The sequence below is a fragment of the Mesocricetus auratus genome, unplaced genomic scaffold, assembly GCF_017639785.1.
Source record: "Mesocricetus auratus isolate SY011 unplaced genomic scaffold, BCM_Maur_2.0 Super-Scaffold_100013, whole genome shotgun sequence".
In the NCBI taxonomy this organism is placed as follows: Eukaryota; Metazoa; Chordata; class Mammalia; order Rodentia; family Cricetidae; genus Mesocricetus; species Mesocricetus auratus.
Window position 1 is genome coordinate 21,994,362 of NW_024429196.1, and position 21,063 is coordinate 22,015,424.

Here is a 21,063-nt window from a genome sequence, read left to right on the forward strand (position 1 = left end):
GCACTTTTGCCTTGACTCTTCAGGTCCTTGGTGGCAGGAAGTAGTTCTCTCAGGGACCCCTGAGGTCAAGTAACATGGAATAAAGACTCATGGTCATCAGGCCATAGGAGAAATTAGAGAAGCATCATTTCAGTCATTCAAAGAAAATGTTTTAGCAATTGCTGTATAATTACCACATAAATACCTTAGAGCCATGGTTCTCAACCTTCCTAATCCTGCAACCCTTTAATACAGTTCTTACTCCAAATTGTAAAGTTATTTTCATCGCTACTTCATAACTGTAATTTTGTGGCTGTCCTGAATTGTAATGTAAATACCTGATATGCAGGATATCTGATATGTAGTTATGATGGGGTCATGACTCACAGGTTGAGAACCACTATGTTAGAGAGTCTGGAAGGCTGGGAGATGATCCTACTGCTAAAGTGTTTGTTGTGCAAGCGTGAGCTGACTTGCACCCCCAGATCTTGCACAACTCTAGACACATGATTCCCATGCTGGGGAGGTAAAGCTAGCCAGGGCTTGAGGCTCCCCACTGTCTAGTCTAACTCACTTAGAGAAAACCCCAAATCCATGAAACAAAGCTAAGATAGACAGAGCCTAAGCAATGACACCTGAGGTTATCCCCTGGATTCCACATACATGTGCATACATCTATACATGTGTTTGTGAACACACAAGCACACACATATATAGAGCATAGGGACAACAGCTACCCTTATTTACAGGAAAATGTAAAAGCTATTCTTTCTCCCACATTTCTAACGTACAGCGTCAGTTTACTTGGTCCTGCATTTCACACCATCCACCTAATTTCTAGGTATTTTAGGGGTCATTACAGGAGGTGAGTGAAATCAGGGCAAAGACATTGAAAACTGCTGCTTGGGGTGTCAGCAATTGACACTTTGAATGGAATGAGAACCCAGGCTATGAATTTCACCATGCTCCTGTGAAGATGCTTCATTTGTTTCTTTTGGGGTAAGACTATAGAGGCATTGAACATGAGTATATATGGTATATAACAGAACCTGATGGCAGCCTCCAGTTTTTCTTTTGACATCTTCAAGGGAAATTATCCCCAGTGAAATGATTTTTCAAGGCTAATTTGCCTTTTTGTCTTATGCAATGTCCTTTCTTACAATTTAGCCTCCTCTGCTCTCCCTCTCCTGCACTGGGGAGGCTCCTTCAAAATTCCTAACAGGCAGCCCTGTGGAGAGATGGGAGGGAAGAGAAGGGAGGGAGGGATGAGAGAGAGAGAGAGAGAGAGAGAGAGAGAGAGAGAGAGAGAGAGAGAGAGAGAGAGAGAGAGAGAGAGAGAGAGAGAGAGAGGTAGAGGGTGTCTGGCTGCTTACATGTGGTACAGGCAGGGGAATCAGAACGCTTACAGAACAGGCAGCATAATTCCATGTTCTTCCTAAGTGTCAGTTCTGCTGGGAGCTGTGCCTGCAGTCTAGTTGGAGAGGAAAAGTAGAAGGTGGAAGGGGTCAGTTCCTAAGTGAGTGGGTCCTCACTTAGCATGAGGGCATCTGCTGATCTCCAGTGACTGCCTGGTGGCTTCTGGTCAGACTTGGCCCTCTCTCTCCTAGATACTTGATTTAGAAGAGGAGACACACCTTTCTGCAGCAGGAAGACGCAACTGACCAGATTGCAAGCCGGTAGGTTGTGACATTCAGCATGTTTATGCAGCAGAATTTGCTGATAGATGCAGGGAGGCGGGGTGTTGGTCGGGCTGGCTGATTTATCTGCAATGGGGAATGTTTTATTTTAATTGTCGGTTCAAAGCAGAATTGTTGCCTAGGCTAAGGTGGCAGCTAGGATTGCTGTATCCCAGGCTCCCGTATTGCATCTCTGTTTGATGCGGTTTCTGCATGCAGCTTAAAGAAGCTAGGGAGAGCTCACCTTTAAATAACCTGCAGCTTGCTATGCTCCTTCTGCTCCATATGTATTTTTTTGCTCTTCCTAAGCATAGTTCCCACCCCATCTTCCCAACATCCTCCTGCCCTCCTCCCCACCCCATGGGGAATGTGGCCTAGCTTCACCTGGAGCCCTTGGCTCCCTAAGTCTGTATGTCCGGTTGCTTTGCTCTAGGTTCTGGTGGATGCTCTGCAGCTGCCCTGGGCCCAGGCAGTCTGATTCAGCAGAAGCATCTGTGCATGGGAGTCGCAATCAGGGACCATGGCAGTGCAGCTGGTACCGGACTCCGCTCTCAGCCTGCTGATGGTGAGTGTGCCGGGGAGGAGGTGGGGCCCAGCAGTGCCCTCTCCACCCTTCCCCTGCCTCCGGATTGCTGCTAACTGCTGCGGCTGCTGCCATGGCTGCAGACAGGGAAAGCACGGCTCTGCCTCATCCAGCAGGCTCCTGCAAAGGGATTTCTCGGGTCAGAGGATTAGCGTGACTAAGCATTCTCAGGGAAAAGCCGCAGTAGATTTGCCATTTTAGAAACTTGTTGCTGGATGCTATTTTGAGAGATGTGCTTACAAACAGGTGCTAAGGGTGGCTCCAGATAGATCTCAAGACGCCTCCCCTCCATGCTCAGCATCCTTCATCCTTCGCTCCGGGTCTTTTGAATCTAAATTTAGAGTTGTGCTTGTTTGTATGTTTGATTTCTTTCCATGGCAGCTGCGAGATTTATATAAAAAAGTATTATTATTTTTTTTTGTCTCCAGACTGATTGGAGAAGGTTATCTTCCCAAGTTCTACCAGAGAAGCCAGGGAGCCTCAGGGTGGCCCTTGTGACAGTTCAGCTGCCCAGTTAATGGACACTCCTCTCCCATCTACAGCTGGCCAGGAGTCATTGGCGTTTATATGTGTGTGAACTGCTCACCTACTTTAGAGCCCTGTGATTTTTATGATGTTAAGAAAGCCGTTCTTATTCGTGCTTTGAAGCAGGCAAGGGCAGCAGCAGCACCCTGTAACCCAGTTGGCCTTTGGTTCAACTCTGGGTTCAGTTTGCTCTGCTGCCCCGGCCCCCCTCCTCTGCTGCCCAGCAGTTCACAGGCCTTGGCAATGCTGCCCCCGGAAGAAGGCTGAGTCAACTTGGCATGGGAATGTACCTACCATTTACTCTGGAGAGTTTATGAGCAGAGCCTAAGTGCTTCTGCTGTGTGTATTGATCTGTGTTTTCTGACTGAGATAGGAAAGTGCAGCTTGCTGAGGGCTGATGAGTTTATTAAGGTGACTTGGAGGAGTGGCTAGAGGGAGCTTGCCTCCTGGGTGGAGAGCCACATCAAATTAAGAGGGATATGCCTCCTTGTGGTCCATTAGCCAAAAATTAAAAAAAAAAGGCATTGGTCCACAGAGTCACTTGAATTGCTGGAAATTACATGGGCCTCTTCTATTTCTGGTCTACCAGGAAGGAGGAATTAGAAAGTGTGAAAAGGCATTGCTATAGATACTATTCTTTACATGGCTTCCCTACTTACTAATGATATTGCATGATACTACTATTCATTTCATTGTCTACTATGGGTCAAATAAATGTCAAAAGTTCTGAGTATTTGTGATGGCTGCCAACACTATACTCCAGTATCTGTGAGGAGCAGGATTTTGTGAGGGCCCCTGGAATCAGAGCATGCACAAAAATGCAATCACATGTACTTCTGTGCATGCATGTACACATGTGTTGTCTAATGTTGTTTAGGTGATACAAGTCCTGCAGTATACTCATAGAGAGAAAGTTTGTTAGGTCTGCCTCTCTGCCGTACTGAATGCTTGTTGATGCTTAGATATATTTCTGATTTTACTGCAAGGTCCCAAGTAGAAGTCCTTGGTACTCAAGTAAAATGAAGCTTCTCATCGTACCCCATTGTGCTGTCCCTGCCACACATAACCACTTGGGCTTCTCATATTAATATTGTCTTGTCTATTTCTTCAGTTCAGAGTTTATCCTCTACTCGTTGGTGCCTGTTGCCTAAGATCTCTGCCTAGCATTCACCTCCTGCCTGGATTAAAGTATTGTGATGTCTTCTCTCTGGGAAGCTAGCTCTTGACACAGTGATGGACCCTTAGGTTACATCCCCCAGGAGTGCTGTATGTAATCCGAGTCACTGCACATTTTCTGGGTCGTGTTTGGTTCAGGGGAAATTTCCCCTGTGGACTTTGGTGCTTTTTGCCTTTTTAAAGGGGAAATTCCAAAGTAGTTGCTTCCTTGACATGCTTCGGGATGATTCCCAACAACTGTAAGCAAGTGAGAGGGAAAAGAAATGGGGAGAAGAGGCCATGTAGTGGAGCTGCCTTGGCTGTGAGCTCAGGAATGAGTTGTATCTATTATTATGTATTTGCTCACTAATCAGCCAATCAGCTCTCACTATTTATCAAGCTCTGCTCACTGGGGAGAGTAGCATGGTATAGTAATAAGAGCCAGAAAGCACAGTTTCAGAGCAATACCTTGTGGGTTGAGTGTAGTTGTGGTTTACAGCTGTGGAGTCCTCGGGCTGCAGGAGTTACAGTCAGTTGAAATGTTTATCTGGTTCTGGAAGCAGCAGAGTCTGGAGAGTTAAAGTGCCCTGCATTCTCTCTCCAGCTTTGCCACTTACTGGTAATGTTCAGTATGTCACTTCCTCTCTGTGTGTCCTGGTTATGTCATCTGCTGCCTGAGAGGGTCTAGCCTCTTGGGGCCCTTTCACTCTGGTGGGCAAAATGTAAAGTCTGTAAATACACTGTCTAGGATGGAGCTCCTGAGGAGCCAGTTTGGGTACTTTGTTTGGTGTTGTCACTTTTTCCTCAACCCAGTGGGGGGGAGGGGTTTGTTCCCACCCTTATGGCTTTTATGTGTCACATTAGCTGGCTGTTCCCACTCTGCTTATAAAGGTCTGCTTTACTCCCCTGGACAAAACCCACTGACCTTAAGACAGTGCCTAAGGTACCTTTCCCAGTTGGATGTGGGTCTTTAGGGAGGGGTCCAACATTTCGTGTCTGCCCTGTGGGAGGTCTATACTGGTTCAATAGAGGGTAGGGAGTGATAGATGATTGTGAAAATTGGAGCAACCCAAATAATAGAAGGAGGGAAGATGGAGTCAAAGAGCTGACAGAAGGCTCTAATGGAGAAAACGTCCTCAGGTACATCAGAGGCTCACCTCCCCATCAATGTTGAAATGACAGGAATAGAAGAAGGCACTGTTTTTGTTCCCCATACTGCTGCATATAACTAATTGTAGATCAGGCTATTTGTCATTTATTGAGGTCACATGAGTTCAGGAAAGCTGCAAAGGCTAGAGCATGCTGGCCTCCAGGGATTTGTTATTGATTGATAAATTGATTGATGTTTGTTGAGATGGGGTCTTGGTATGCAACTCAAGCTTTCATGAAACACTTGATCCTCTTGCCTCTACTTCTTGGGTGTTAGGCTTACAAGCATGTGACACCATACCTGCCCTGGAGATCACCCATTTTGTTCATCCAGAATATACATGTATGACTAAGAGGCTATCAAGGTAGTAGTGTGCCTTTTTGTTTCTTAGAATATGACAGCTCAAATCATTGGGATAAGAAGATTAAAATATTTTTAAGCTATTTTTGTTACATTTACTTATTTGTGGGTGTGTTTCTGTCTGTGTACATGCATGTGGAAACTGGAAGACAAATTTTAAGAATCAGTTCTATCTTTACACTATGTGGGTCCTGAGGAATAAACTGAGGTCATGGGGCTTGGAGGCAAGAGTGTTTATACTCTGAACCATCTTCCAGCCCTATATTAGTTTTTAGATCAAGTGACTAGGCAATAAATAATGAAAACTCTACTTTTCTATAAACAAATGTTTTTGCATATATTATATAATTTCTTTCAAGATATTTTTAAAGACAAAACCACCTGGTAATCAGACATTGAGAAACCTGCCAGTGTTCACACACCTGAAACTGAAAGCACAGAGTCTCAAAATCAAGGTTCTCTGCTACCGTATTTAAACTAAGATTTTGACACCCAGGATCTTCTAACACTTTAGATGAGTGCCTAATTGATCTAGACTCAACCATTCTTTACTTCCGTTGTTTCTAGTCAGAAAGTCTTGTCCTCTTGTTTAATATTGATCATTTTCTATGTTAGTATACAAGATAAAAAGATTAATATACAAAGTTAAAAGTTGCTGCAAGATGCCTGTGTTAACACGAATAGGAAGAACAACATTTCTATCCATAAGAGACTTATCATGTTGTCAGTTTTCCATTTCTTGAATTGTATTTTTAAGAATTTTCCAAGGTCATATTTAACAGTAGAGAGGTTTAATATGCAAAAAACTCAGTCATAGAAATTAGAGAGTGAATCTTTGTAATGAGGGAAGGAAGTGAGTTAGATGAGTTACTTTCAGATGTCTGGGCTTCTTTGAGAATATACCAGCTCCCTCAAATTCTTTCTTCCTCAACCATTTTTCTCATTTAGACATCTTCCTTTAGTTGCTGAGTACATATTCCATATAAGCATCATGGGAATCAGATATTGGCTTTAACAAACTTACAGCTGAGTTGAAGAGGCAAGATAGTTCCCTGGGAATGAGAAGGCAGCTTCTCTAAAGGAGAAATGTGTAAGACAACTTGAGAGAATCACATGACAACTAGATGAGTTCTCACAGAAGACATCATCCAGTGAGCCCAGAATGAAAGACCTGGATTAAGGCACTAGAGCACATCCAGAGTGAAGATATAGGTTCCAGGAGCTTAGGTAAAATGCTAAAGAATGGAGGGACCAAGAGAGGGAATTTGAGGTGGAATTAGTGGGTGGATTTTATGGAGTCTGGAATGTTTTGGTGCCTGAAGAACTGACTGCTTTGGATGGATTTCTTTGGGGAACAAAGGGTTGCAAGGTCAGGAGGGCAGGTGTTCTTGGAAGAGTCACAGTCTTAGTTCTATTATATGGTACTTAGTCTCTCTCTGCTTCTGATCACATCCCAAATAGCAAAAAGTGAGTAGAAACTGAGTTCTATCCCAAGAAACCTTGCTTCTCCATTACTACGTTTTAAAGTTTTCCAAAGTGCTTTTGTGTCTGCTGGTTTACTAAATGTTCTCCCTGATACAGGAAAATCAGGGACTGTGTCTCCCTGTGGTGTGATGAAGCTAAGGTCTGGAGAAGATAAGCAGCTTGTCCAACGTGCCTCAGATAGCTTGTGGTGTTACTGAATTACTGCCCCATTTAATGACAGTTGTCAGAAACTTAAAGAAGCAATATTGATAAGCTGTATAGAAAGTTAGAGGCTAATAATGATATGCTAATGCAGGGCATGTACTTCTAAAAGTCTTCAAGACTCATCATCAACCACAGGGCATGTTTAGGTACAAAGTGAAGCTGATTATTAATGTCATTTATTTTTCCGTTATACTTACACTCGGAGAGCTGTTCCCAAATATCTATGGGAAGTGGTCATATCATTGTTACTTAAGTCAGTAGCTAACATCTTACTTAAATTCAGTTGTTTATCTTCTGAGGTTCAATTTCTTGATGCATACCTACAATCTTGATGTTAGCATATTGTAGTCAGTGTTTAATGTGTAAATGCATCCCTTTGAAAAGGGGAGATTTGAGGTCAATGACAACAAAGATAGTCAGGTTAATTTTTGCTATAATTTGTAAAATTTCATTTATTGATCTATTTTATTATGTTTAAATAACAGAGACACATTCAAACTATAGCATTTGTAAAAACATGGAGAAAAAAGAAATTCATTGAACCTTGTAGCTAGGGATTCTTCCTCCAGAAGCAGCTCTGGGATTACCAGCCCTGAGCATTAATGAACACAGGTAAATATGCAAGCTTTTTCTCAGCTGGTCATGGCTTACACATTCTCTCTGACCCTGTGGATACTGGGATGGCCCTGGGCCAATAATAGTGTCTGACAATGGGAATTACTGACCAGGAGTTCCTGGGATTTAGACCTTGGAGGAAGTAAGAGAATTATCAACTGGCTGGTAATTCCACCCAATCACATGGAGTAGAGAAGGCATCTTCCAAACAGAGAATGGCTGTATCCAGAAGGAAGGAAGGGAGTCTGGCAAGGCAGATACAAAAGATGCCCATTGACATGGTCTTAGCACCTTAGATACCACAATAAGATTAGCAAAAGAGATAAAACATCAATGAACCCTAAACCTCAGGCCAACTTTCCTTCAAAACAATGCATTTGGAGAAACCCAATTGTCTGATTTTCCCCCCAAGTTGAAGAAGTCTCAGCATTTGCAAAATGATACAGTAATTATCCTAGAAGGCTTGAGATAATTCACTGAACTACACATACAAAGCATTTAGCTTTATTCTTGGCCCAAAGAAAACACAAGCTTTTTTGGTTAAGTGTTTGCCTTATCTTAAACTAACATAAGATGACTATCTGTCTATCTATCTGAACTTAACTCCTTGGATTCCTGTATGAATGAGCCAACTCAATAAAAAATAGTAGTTTTACAATTCTATCTCAGTACCTGAATCTCTAGGAAACAAATGTCCACTTTTGGACAAGTGGCTGATGCTTTTGGGAAAAGGGTATTCCCAGGGTCACAAAAATCATTCCAGTCACACACACATACTGAAATTTGCATTCCTATTTTAAATAACCAACACAACTTTCTTACCCTCTGAAGATAAATGACTGAAGTATGGGCAGCAATATGTTCTCTCTGGCAAATATGTGATGCATGCCTTTCAGAGCTGCCACACATGATGGGGCGGCTGTAAGAGCATCTCTGCTAAAGATTAATTGCATGGCTGCTTTGCAAAAGCTTAATAGCAGTTTGGATAACATATGCTGCAAATATAGGTAGCAGTTTCTCATTGAGTCTTGCTCCAGGATGTGATGTCTAATGGAACATACAGTATTTAGCCTGGTTGTAATCACAGGGCCTGGAAACTGGCTTAACTAAGTCCATGTTGTAAGTATCAAATGAGGAGAACTGAATTTCAATATCAAGGTAACACTGGCTGGCGACTCACGCTATATTATAATGAGTGCTCTTTACAACTCTGGATTTTGAAATCTCAGTGTCACAGTCTAGACCTGGAGAAGCAATTTTCTGAGTGGTAGATCCAATTCATCTCCCCAAGCAACATCATGCATGCTCACAGCATTAACTTTCATCTGTACATAATGGTTTCCAAGTTGTATCTTTGGCACAGGCCTGGCCCCCAACTCTGATGACTACAAATCTAAACTTACCACATTTATCCCCTTGCTTACCCCACAGGTGCCCCAAACTTAGGTCTTTCCCCTGGCCTATAAGCCTTTACTTCACTGGCATCTTGCCCCTTGTCCAGGATGCACTTTTGACTCCTGCAGTCTCTTATCCAACTGGCTTAGTTAGTCTTAGCGTGAACCATTTCAACTTTCTCGGACTCTGTCTAATCTGGTTTCCCATCCCTCCTTAGTGCAAGCCTACGTCCTGGACTGCCTGCCCAGTCTTTCTCCGGACACCAGCTTCTAGTCTCTTTGTATTGTTGTCTGTCCTTGAGACTTTTGCCAAAGAGATATTTTTTAAAAATCAAGCTGTCATTTTCTATTGAAAATTTCCACTGATAGATACTTGATTGTACCTGAGATGAGCCTCAAGGTCTAATATTCCACATTAGTCATGTAAAGACCAGGCCTCTGCCCCAACAATATTCCTTCCCACTTTTCTGACCTTGACCCATCCATTGCTTCACAATGACAATACGGTCTGATACACGAGTTTCAAGAGACTTTGTCATTTTGAAGTAGGCTTATGTAAGATGCAACTAAGTGATGAACCATGAAATATATTTTAACATGAATTGTTTCATTATAGCCATTTTTCAAATAAGTGGGAAAATACTGTGAAGTTTACAAGTATAATGAAGGAAATGCATAAGCCAATAACATAAAGTTGCTCCTGTTATTGTTAAATAGAATGCATTGTGCCCATTTGTGTGTGCTATATGGTTAGACAGCCATCAGCACAGGAAGCTCGTTCATACTACCATCACCACAAACCTGAGTGGTGCATTACACTTCCATATCAGAGTGGCTGTATGTCACTCACAGTAGGAATTTCCAGCTCTGCTATAAACATAAGGGACCACTGCCCTTTGAGCAGTTCTTTGTTGACCAAGATGTTGCATGGTGCATAACTGTATTTCTGTCCACCAATAACAGACTTACTCAAGACTAACACTTCCAAACCGATGCCTCTCTGTGATTTCTTTTAGTGCTGTGTGATATTTAGCAAGCATATCTTAATAGGTTGTGTCTCATATATAGAGGATCTCATCCACTCACCCAACACATTCTTACTGAACAGGCATTCTTTTTCTGATACTGGAGTTTTCTTTCTGGTATCTGGGATTGAACCTAGGGCCTGGAACATGCTGGACAAGCACCCTTCCACTGATCTATATGTGTCTTCTGCCTTGATACTCTCTAATGCAATAATACAGCAGCCAATAAAACAAATGAGACTTCTGTGATCACCAAGTTTACACTGTCTTTGGGAAAAGCAAAAACGAAACAAATTGGACATACACAGGGGAGCCATCTGAAAGCAATGCCTTATATCTAATTAAGATGATTTTTAGATGTTGTGCAGATGCAGCTAAGGATGAGTGATGGCAGAAGCCTCTCGTGGAGGTCGCATGTAGCCGAAGAGAGAGTGGCAAAAGGAAGGCCATGGTAAAATGTCTCGACAGGAACACTCCAACCAGCACAGAAGCCCTGAGACAGGAAGGCATTTAGCAGGATCTAGAACCTTGCAGTATGTGAATTATATTTCATAGGTTAAGGAATTGATTGATCATATCCTGGAAAATTATTCCTGGACCAAACTTTAGGAGAAATTTCAGGTCCCTGTGGAACACGGCCAATGTCCTAGAGCTTGGGTCTCCTTAGACAAATTAAAATCACAGAAAATGTTCTGGAAACACCATACAGTAGGAAGGAGCCCAATATCAAAGACCAGGTTGCTAATGGGGGTAAGAGAGAGTCCAGAGAGGTAAGTTCTAGAAATCTCATCAAAATAGAGTTTATGGAAGAGTAAGAAGTCACAGAACCATTCTGAAGACTGGGCACAATTAAGAATGGAGGGAAGAGAAAAGGTGCTTTTTCAGGGGAAGACCCAGGAAGGTGTTGGGTGAAGGGAGATTCAGTGTGAGGGGTCATTTGCAGCAAAGATTCTGGTATACTGAAGCAAGGACTCGTGCCAGGAGGAGGAAGGAAACTGGCTGAGTGGGGATCAGGTAAGGGACCGCATCCCAAATCCTTTGGGCTGGTCCTGGGTTTGAGCTCTCTGCACTTGGGAGACCCTGGTTTTCTAGAAGAGACCAGCTGAATATGTGTTGTTGGGCTTTTGAAAATTGCTAGTAAAAAGTAAAGTACAGTAGGAGACTGGAGAGAGAAAGCCAGTGTAGAGTCAATGGCTGGAATTTGGGGGTATAGTGAGATGAGATGAATATGGTGGATAACAGGCATATTCTGGGGGGACTGTTCCATGATGGATCCCAGTTTAAATTTCAGAATGCCAGCGATGGGACTGCAGGGAGCGTGACATACATGCACCAAACTGGGTTGGGGAATAGAGTTTGAAGAATTATAGATTGCAATTCACTTAGCACCATCGAATTGAAGGTATTGTTTGTAATAGAATTTTCTGGCAGTAAGGGCTGGTGGGCAGGTGGCAGTACAAGCCACAGCAGGCCGGTGATTAGATTTGGGCTGAGAGCCGGACTGGGGTGACATGGAAATCCCAAAGAGAACGAAGAACAAGTCAAACCCGAGAGAGGGCATTGGCACAGCTGGATTAAAGTGAGTTCACATTGGCGTACATTGAAAGGCAGCGTTGGAATGAGATCAATGGTACCTTGACTTTTCAATTAACTTTGCTTGTGTGGAGTATACTGCCTGGCCTGGATGAAGCAGTCTTGGAGGTTTTCTGCCAGGTATTCAGTGCCAGCCCATTGAGCTAAGACTACACATAAGAAACTAAAATAAACTCCCCAAATCAGCTGTGTCTGTCTATCTCTTTGTGTGTGTATATGGGAAAACCCTGTATTTCTCCCACCACCTATACAATTGTGACTTCAAAAACCACTGTGTTCTGCTTCTGAAGTCAGTGTAAGGAGTTCCTTTGGCATACAGTGGACTTGCCTGTGCTCCACACTGTAGACGGTACTGGTAATACTTAAATTCTGGAGCCGGTAATCTGAAAGTTATCTTCACTAACATGTTGGGCATTGGGTGTCCCTGTCACCAAAACCACACTGGTCTGCTGACCTTAGAGTTGAGGAGGTCCTCTCCATGTGCCCTGGATTGCCCATAACATGGCTGCTTCTAAATGATTGAAGCACTACTATCCTTGGGTCCCAAAATGTGTTTGAACTGATAACGAAGAAATGTGTAAACCTCTGTTGAGGTCTCTTCAGGAAGTCATGCAGACTTACCGGGGCTGCACTTTCTTGGTCACAGGAGTGTCCTTAAGGTGAGATTTAGGTGAATGGCTATTGAGGTTCTATGAACGAAGAGGGTCAGCAGTATATAGAAGAAGTTTTAACCACCATTGGCACCTGCTCATTACCTGTAACTTGATCTCATGTTGATTGTGAGATAGGTTGTAACTACTGTAGCACATGCATACTGCTTGTAACTTTATTTTATGTTGCTTAAAGGTCTTTTGTCTGATTTGCAACGTATCCATGTGAGTTTACTAAGAGGACAAAGACCATACTTGACTGGTTAACCAATAGGCTGATCTCTGAAGAAGCCAACACTATGGGGGTGGGCACAGAGTCATGTGCACATAGATCAGTGTGCACATGCATGTCACAGAGTCATGTGTGCATAGGTCTGTGTGTACAGTCATGTCACAGAGTCATGTGTGCATTGGTCTGTGTGTACAGGCATGTCACAGAGTCATGTGTGCATAGATCTGTGTGTACAGGCATGTCACAGAGTCATGTGTGCATAGGTCTGTGTGTACATGCATGTCAAAATCTGCCCTGGTTATGGTTCATCAGAAGCCATTCATCCACCTTGATTGTGAGGCAGGGTCTCTTTCTGGGACACTGATCAGGATAGGCTGGTTTGAGACAAGCACTAGGAAAATTCCAGTCTCTATTTCTCATAATCTGAGGGTGAACCGGGATGGCTGCCAGCATCATTTAATTGAAAAAAGAATACACCTATTATACTCTACAGCTGCACATGGGCTTAAATGGGAGAAAGGGGTGGAGGGTGTGAGCTGGGGTGTGGCTTGAGGTCAGGGTTTGAGGAATCTAGCATTGATCTTGACAATAGGCGCCATTCCACAAATCCTCTTTGGGACCTGAACCCCCACAGAAGCTGATCTTCAGCAAATTTTATTTTTTCCTACTGTGAAGACTTTGCCCTTTGAAATTTTAGATTTTCCTTCTAACTATATAGCTGGGAGTCACATGTTCAGTGCTATGCTGTGCCTGCAGAGAACACCCAGGGTGTGCATGAATCACTAGGAAAAGTCCGATTTGCTTGCTTGGTGACCTCTAAGGTCACCGAGTTTAGTTCTCATTGATTGTAGAAGCAGATAAAGCAATAACCGTACCTCTTTTACATGCTTGGTATTTAGACTAATAACTTGTTTTGTGTCTTTATTGCCCATGTGTCAAGGTACAAGAGGAACAGAGTTTGGTACTAAGTCTCAAATGCTTTTTCCTCTTGTGCGGTGCTTGAGTGTAATTGAGCTGTAATGAACATGGCTAAGGTCATTTCCCAAGAATTAATGAACAGGAGGATGTGTTCTTGGCCAGAGGCTGAGTCTTTGGTCATTAACCTAGTTGGTCATTAATATTGTCCAGGAATGCTTTACACTAGGTCATTACAGCCCGCGCCATATGCTGCTACCACGGGGGGAAACAAGAACATTACCTGTGTCAATAACTATTTGTTTTCTTTCTGTTCTCATGACTGCTGATGGAGGCAGCCTTCTTAATACTTCTTCCAAAGGCCTGAAGCACCAAGGTTGTGAAGGAGAGAAAGGGAAGGGAAATCAGTAATTTGGGCTCTGCAGAGTGAAATGTCTGATTGTTTTGTAGACTATGTGACCATGTTCTTTCTCCCTGAGTAGCAAGCACTGGCTCTCTTCCCTTCCCTTTCCTGGCTTATTCTCCTTTTTCTCCCCCTCTTTCCCTTTCCTCACATTTTCTTCCTTTTTCCATATAATTTTTAATTTTATGTATTTTTAAATTAGAAACATACATGCTTCAAATGTCAATTCTGACTCCCCCCTTCTCCCTCCAGCAGCCCCACTCCCCACCCCCAACCTACTCCCCACATCATTCCCCAGGGAGGGTAAGGTCTGTCATTTCATCCAGGGTAGGACCTAGGCCCTTCCCCATGTGTCCAGGCTGAGAGAGCATCCCTCCATGTGAAATGGGCTCCCAAAGTTCATTTGTATGCCATGGTGAAAACTAGTCTATATTTTCCCTTTCTTAAACAATTTGTGGAGGATGTTAGAGACATCATGGTCAGTGTTGAGGATATGTACATCAATACCACTTGGTCCCTGTTGTCAGAAAGATTAGAGTTTATCCAGTAAAGCCAAATAAGCAAATCATTTCAATGCAGTCAGGTAAATGCTACGACAGAGAATTCTTCATGTATTATAGAGCAAAGGCACATAACACAAGGACTCCAAAGTGGCTCCAAAGGTTCTGGAGGGGTTTTCTTTTGTGGTAGGGTCTCACAGTATAGCCTAGGTTTGCCTGGAATTCACTATGTAATTGAGATTTCCATAAATTCACATTATCTTCTTCCCTCTCCCAGTGGAATGCTAGAATCATGGTGTACACCCCCACACCCAGCTTCTGGTGTGAGTTGAAGGGTTTGGTGAGTTTACAGAAGGCCTGGGTGATAGTGGGGCACAGCTCCAGGTAAAAGGAATAGCAATCACTCATTAATGCAAAGGAAATAGTTCCAAGTCCCAGCAATTGTATCATATTCTTTATAGAGAAGACAAAAGGCAACAAGACAAAAAAAAAGCCAAGATATACTGGAGGAAGCCACTAAATACCCTCTGAAAACACAATGAGGACTTTGGACAATGTCTGGAATTCCATGTGTAATTGATCACAATTTTAAGCATGGAATGACATAATGAGAATTGAGCTACAGAAATGTTACTCTAGAAATTCTACTTGAATGTAAAATGTCGCGAGGGGCCGGTGTTTGTATGTTTGTATACGTTGTCCCCAACACAGTGAGGTCTGTGAGATGGGCCCTGTCTAGAGAAAGTGGACAGGCTTAGAGATTTCTTAGCATGGCCCTCCTTCCTATCTTCTCTCTACTTCTTGGTTGTAGATGTAGTGTGATCAGTATCTCTCTACACTCTGGCTTTCCCCACCATGATAGACTGTATCTCTTAAAACTGTAAGCCAGAAGAAAACCTTTCCTCTCTTAAATTGCATCTTGTCAGATGGTTGGTCACAGCAACAAGAAGCATAGTTAATACAGGAAGTCATATGGAAATTGGGTTGAAAGAAGCAGAGGACCCCAGGGCAGGGGACCAGAGTTAAAGGGTATTAAAGGCACAACATTGAACAGTAAGCTGGGCATTTATGAATGGAGGAAAGAATCCATTTTCACTAGTTGCATGTGGAAGGGACACAGTGGGAGGCAGACAGAGATTGTTCATCATGGCTACCATTAACTAGTAAGATAAAATGAACACTTGTTCTTAAAAGTGTGTGTGTGTGTGTGTGTGTGTGTACATGTATACATGGACCTGCCATGGTGCCCATGTCAAGGTCAGAGGACACCTTTGGGAGTCAATTCTTCCCTTGTCTCCTTGTTTTTGCCACTACACAAAATACTACAAGCCATCTAGCCAGAGAGCTGATAATTTTGTCACTGTTCACCATCTCCCCTTTAGGAGTGCTAGGATTACAGATATGCATCACCACATTTAGCCTTTTGTGGCTTCTAGAGATAGACACTTGGGGTCCTTAGGTTTGTACTTTTACCCACAGAGCCACATCTCTAGCTCTAAAATAGGACAGTTCTTTGGTTTATACTCTAGACCATAAGGTGAAGCTGTGCCCAGGCTCATATCCATTGGAGCAAAGTTTAGAGTTTATGGAGCAAAATCCCAAGGTAGACAAAGAGGCAAGGGATAGGGTTATAGACATGAAGAAGACTGATAGTGTGCTAGCCTGCAAATGGTACAAAAACTTGAAAAGCTTTAGGAAAAAGAAAAGTGAACACTGCAGTGGGACTACAAAATGAGCAAAGTAAATGCACAGAGGTGGAAAGAAACAAGGGGTGGATTTCAAAGTTGCAGAAACTGTGACTAACTAAAGAAGGGAGGCTCAGGGAGACTCAAGATGAAAAATGTAAATGGAAGGATGTTGGCACTGCACGGCTCTAAGAAGACAGAAGTGGCTCCAAATGTCAAATCCATCACACCCATGCCCAAAGGCAGGAAAAATAACTGAAATGAGATGTCCTTCTGTATGCTGTAAATGTGTTGGTTTAATTGGTTGATAAATAAAGCTGATTTGGCCAATGGCCAAGCAGAATATAGCCAGGTGGAAAATCCAAACATATACAGAGAGAAAGAAGGTGGGGTCAGAGAGACGCCATGTAACCTCTGGTGAAGCAAGATGTGAAGTAACAAGCCATCCATTTTGTGGTAAAATATAGAATAATAGAAATGGGTTAATTTAATTGTGAGAACTAGTCAGTAATATGTCTGAGCCATTGGCCAAACAATTGTAATTAATATTAAGCTTCTGAGTAGTTATTCGGGAACTGGTGGACAGGATAAGAAGCCCCCAACTACAAATAACACTAGAGACAGTGCTTCCGTTGGCCCTCTATTATCGAAAAGCAAAATCTCTCTCCCCAAACTTCTTGGACTACCTTTGTTTTGGGGCCAAATCAGAACATTGTATGTGATGAAATGTAGGTTTCTCACTCAGTTGTGTTGCCACAATATTGTCTCTACAAAATTATTTGCTAAGTGATAGAGGCCAGGGATCTAAAAATGTATTTCCTAGACCTCCTTGTAGTTAATGTTCAATATGTGATCTGGTTTCCACCAGGTCAGCTCACTGGTTCCAGACTTAGTGGAATAAATTAAATTAAAAAACAATCTTATTTTACATACCAATCCCAGTCCCCTCTCCTTTCTGTACTCCAATTCCCCCTACTAATCCCCCATCCTACCTCCTATCCACTCCCCAGGGAAAGTGAGGCCTCTGATTGGGGATCATCAAAGTCTGTCACATCATTTGGGGCAGGGCTTCTGTCTGCCCCCATATATCTAGGCTGAGAGAGTATCCCTCCACAGGGAATGGACTCCCAAAGTCCATTAGTGTACTAATGGTTCCAGTAAATACTGGTTCCAGAGGCCCCATAGACTGCCCAGGTACCCCAACTGACACCCACATGCAGGGGGCCTGGTTCAGTCATATGCTGGTTCCCCAGCTGTCAGACTGGGGTCCATGAATGTCCACTTACTCAGATTAGCTATTTATGTGGTTTTCCCCAACATAGCCTTGACCCCTTTTGTAGATAAGCTGCTAGTAGAAGTGTCAGTGACTGGCCTTTAGTGTTAAAAGTAGTAATTGCATATAGTAATCAAGGGTGGTATATGTTCTCTGAGTCTCCAGGTAAGCTTGGGCATTATTCTTGCCTTAATGAAATAAGCTTAAAAGAGAGAGGATTTGGTTTTGGCTGACAATTACAAGTTAGTGGAGGGAAAATCAAGGTAGCAGTAGCTTAAAGCAACTGGTTTAAAGTCAAGGAGAAGTGAGAAATAAATGTGTGCATATTTGATTCCTTCTCCACTTATACAATGCCAACTTCCTAATCAGGGAAATTATCCACCCACAATTATGCTACGTTTTCCCACTTCAATTAATATAATCAAGATCATCCCTAACAGGCATGTTCAGGAACCCATTTCCCAAGCGATTCTAGATTCTGCCAAGTTGACATATAACATTGTCAGACCTACATATTCTCTTCCTCGTGTGTGTGTGTGTGTGTGTGTGTGTGTGTGTGTGTGCGCATGGAATGCTTGTGTGCAGGTGTACTTACCAATGGTGACACATGTAGAGTACAGAAGTCACCACTAGTTTATTTCTTAATCTCTTCTCCACTTCAAATTTTGAGATGGGGGTCTCACTAAACTTGAAGCCTGCTTTCTTTAGCTAGACTGACTGGCTAACCATCCCTGGGATCTACCTGTTTTAAACCCCATCACCGGGTTAAAGGTCTGTGCCAGCTATGCTCAGCTTTTCATGTGCGTGCTTGGGATCTAAACTCACGCTCTTGTGCTTATGTAGTAAGCACTTTACCCACGGAGCCAACTCTCCAGCCCTTTGCTTGTATATTCTTATCTTTCTGGCACCTGCTCATAAATGTCTTTCTGCTTAGATGTATTAGAATGGAGTTCCTTGACTGCATCTAAGAACTCTAAACAAAGGCCTCCATTGCTTTCTTGGAGGTGATAGAAGAGGTAACTAATAGTTTTAGTCTCTTCTGGCTTCAAAGGAGCAACTAATTGTACTAGTTGCTACTATATAGAGAACCAAAAAATACTACCTGTGGGTAAAGGTAGGCATAGTAGGAATGCAAGTAACTAGGAGACACTAGACAGGTGTTTCCTTTATTTAGGACATGAGCTTCTCCAAAGAAAACCCAACACACTTGAAATATAGTCATTATTCTGTGAAAGTGACTTACATAAGGAGTACAAAGCCTAACCTAGTTTAATCTCCTGCCACTACAGGCTTCACCCCAGTCATATCCACTGTCCATATGTGAAAATAATGGTAATAAAATAGTTAGAACCTAGTGAAAAAAGAAAGAGCAAGACACTGTCTAAAAATGAATATTAGTACTTCAATTATGATCATATGGACAAAAAGTAACATTATTATGATTCTGAAACTTCACAGTTACTCAGCCATATGTGTCTTCAGCCGAAGTGCTAATATCATTATTTGAAAATTCCTTTGTAAGTTTTTAAAATAAAAACATTCTTATGGTTAAGATGTTCTTAAATACAAAGGACTATATAATAAAAATGAGCTTACATCCTTCCTGGTTCTTAGTTTCTTGTGTATCTTTCCAGATATCCTCTGTACATATGTCACCTCCCTCCTTGTCAGTTCCCACAGCTCAATCACATTCTTTATTAAGGCTGCACTGCTTTTGTTCCATGAATGACTCATAATATATTTAATAATCCCTCATTGATGGACATTTAGGCTATTTTAATATATTATAATTGCAAACTACCCTACAGTGAGCACTCATGTGCAGACATCTTTGTGCAAATGACTAGAGCATGATATGGGACAAAATTCTAGATGGCAAGTGATAGATCAAGACTATATCTTCTTAAATTTTTATAAATATTATCCAACTACTTTCTTCAAAAGAAGGCACCATGCCAATTTTAAAAATTTTCTACTTTGGTAGCTCTAGTTCAAAAAGACCAGTTCATACGTGCTGGTTGGGAGGAGACAGAATGTGAGAGAAGTAGCTAGTCTCTAAAGGGTATTTATAATCTTACTGTATAAACAATTACAGCATTAAATGTCTGCAAAATTCAAGTGGCAAATGAGCTGAGAATATCAATTACACATCTGCCGCATCTCAAAGGCAGATGGCCTTTTAATTTTATATCCCAAGAATTATACCCAAAATTTCATTCCCTTCCTCAGATTTCTCCCTCACTCTTTTTACTTTCACTGAGAAAATGGATTGTCACACTTTTCAAATATCAAGTCAATTTTAGCATAAATTGCCAGGAAACTATCTTCCATCTCTTACTAAGCAGATATCAAGGGTTGATTGACAGTTAACCCATGAACCCATAAAGAAAACACTAAAAGGAACCATCCCTGTTGTCAGGAATCTTACAATCTAGGTTGAGAAATCAACATTTAAAACCAAATGGTGACATGCCAGATGAAGAGGAATAAGTGTTCTGCTGTATAATTTAACTATCCACACTTGGAAAGACAAAGAAAAAAGAGATTGTTTTTCTTAGGAGCGGCTGTCAGAGCTCTTAGGAGACAGATGGGTGTTGGCTTAGACTGGGGCACAAGAAAAAGACAGAAAGGCAGGAAGAAGGAAAGGGTGAGAAAATGGAATTGAGCAGTGTGTAGGATAGAGGGAGATATACGAGATTATCTAAATACAGGAGGATAAAGTGGGGCCATGTAACAAAAGACCCTGCTTGGAATGAGTAATAGGGAGTAACATGAAACCAATACAGACAATTGCCAAGGGCATTTGATGAAAGAAGCTATGTATTGTGTGCAGGATACTCTTGCAGAATCAAACTGGCTCACGTCTGGTCTCTCTCACACAGCAGTAGGAGTTACAGTTGACATCTTAGTGTCACACACATGTAATGTGACCCTTATGGTCAAAGCTTTGTGAAATTACCTAAACGTATTGAGTTCACAGAGACTGACATAGTTGTTTTCTGAATATCTGCCCAACAAGCATTATTTCAAAGAAGACTTGGGTGATGGTAGGAATGTCCAACAAGGAGATGAATGGGAAGGCTGGTGCAGGGTTGTAGGTATATGGCCACAAAAAGCTATGTTTGTAGTAACTGGTAGAGGGGACACTGCTGGTGGAACTCGGAATTGTGGATAAGTAAAGGAAGACAAATCTGTAAAGTAGTCCTGTAAGTGTTTTTCATAGTACTCAGCCTCCATTCTAAGTACTAAAGGGGAGTGAAGCCCTGTCCAAGACAGTCGTCCTCCAATCGTGGATTTTCAATGTAGACAAATTGAAAGCATAAAGAAAGAAACAAAAATCAAATAGAGGGAAGTCAAAGAGACAGACAGAAATGCTGTGGAGATTGAAAGAAGAGGCCTCAGGTGACTGAGGAGTCAGGGCAACACACAAAGTGTGGGACCCCAATAAAGTATTAGCACCCAGTTTATGGTGTTGGACAGGAGAGGCTGGGAGAGCCATGTCCCAGTGTAGAAATGAGCAAGAGCAAAGGGAATCACAAGCATATAGGGCAGCAGCCAGCTTGCTGGGCCTTTAGGTGAAGTACAGGAATAGTAGAAGAAAGTGTATGAAATCAGAGAAGAAGGGATTTTCCTTTAGTCTTTGTGTTTTCTTTCATTCTAG

General features: G+C 42.3%; 1 protein-coding gene across 1 annotated transcript in view; it reads left to right on the top strand.

Annotated features, from left to right (window-relative positions):
• Positions 1-1,328: 1,328 nt before the first annotated feature.
• The window catches only part of Frmd4a (FERM domain containing 4A), a 574,646-nt gene continuing 554,911 nt past the window's right edge, over positions 1,329-21,063 (top strand). The window contains exons 1-2 of the mRNA XM_013121372.3: positions 1,329-1,655; positions 2,089-2,220. Coding sequence (XP_012976826.1) covers positions 2,176-2,220 — 45 coding nt within the window. The 5' untranslated portion in view covers positions 1,329-1,655; positions 2,089-2,175. The remainder of the gene's footprint in view (positions 1,656-2,088; positions 2,221-21,063) is intronic.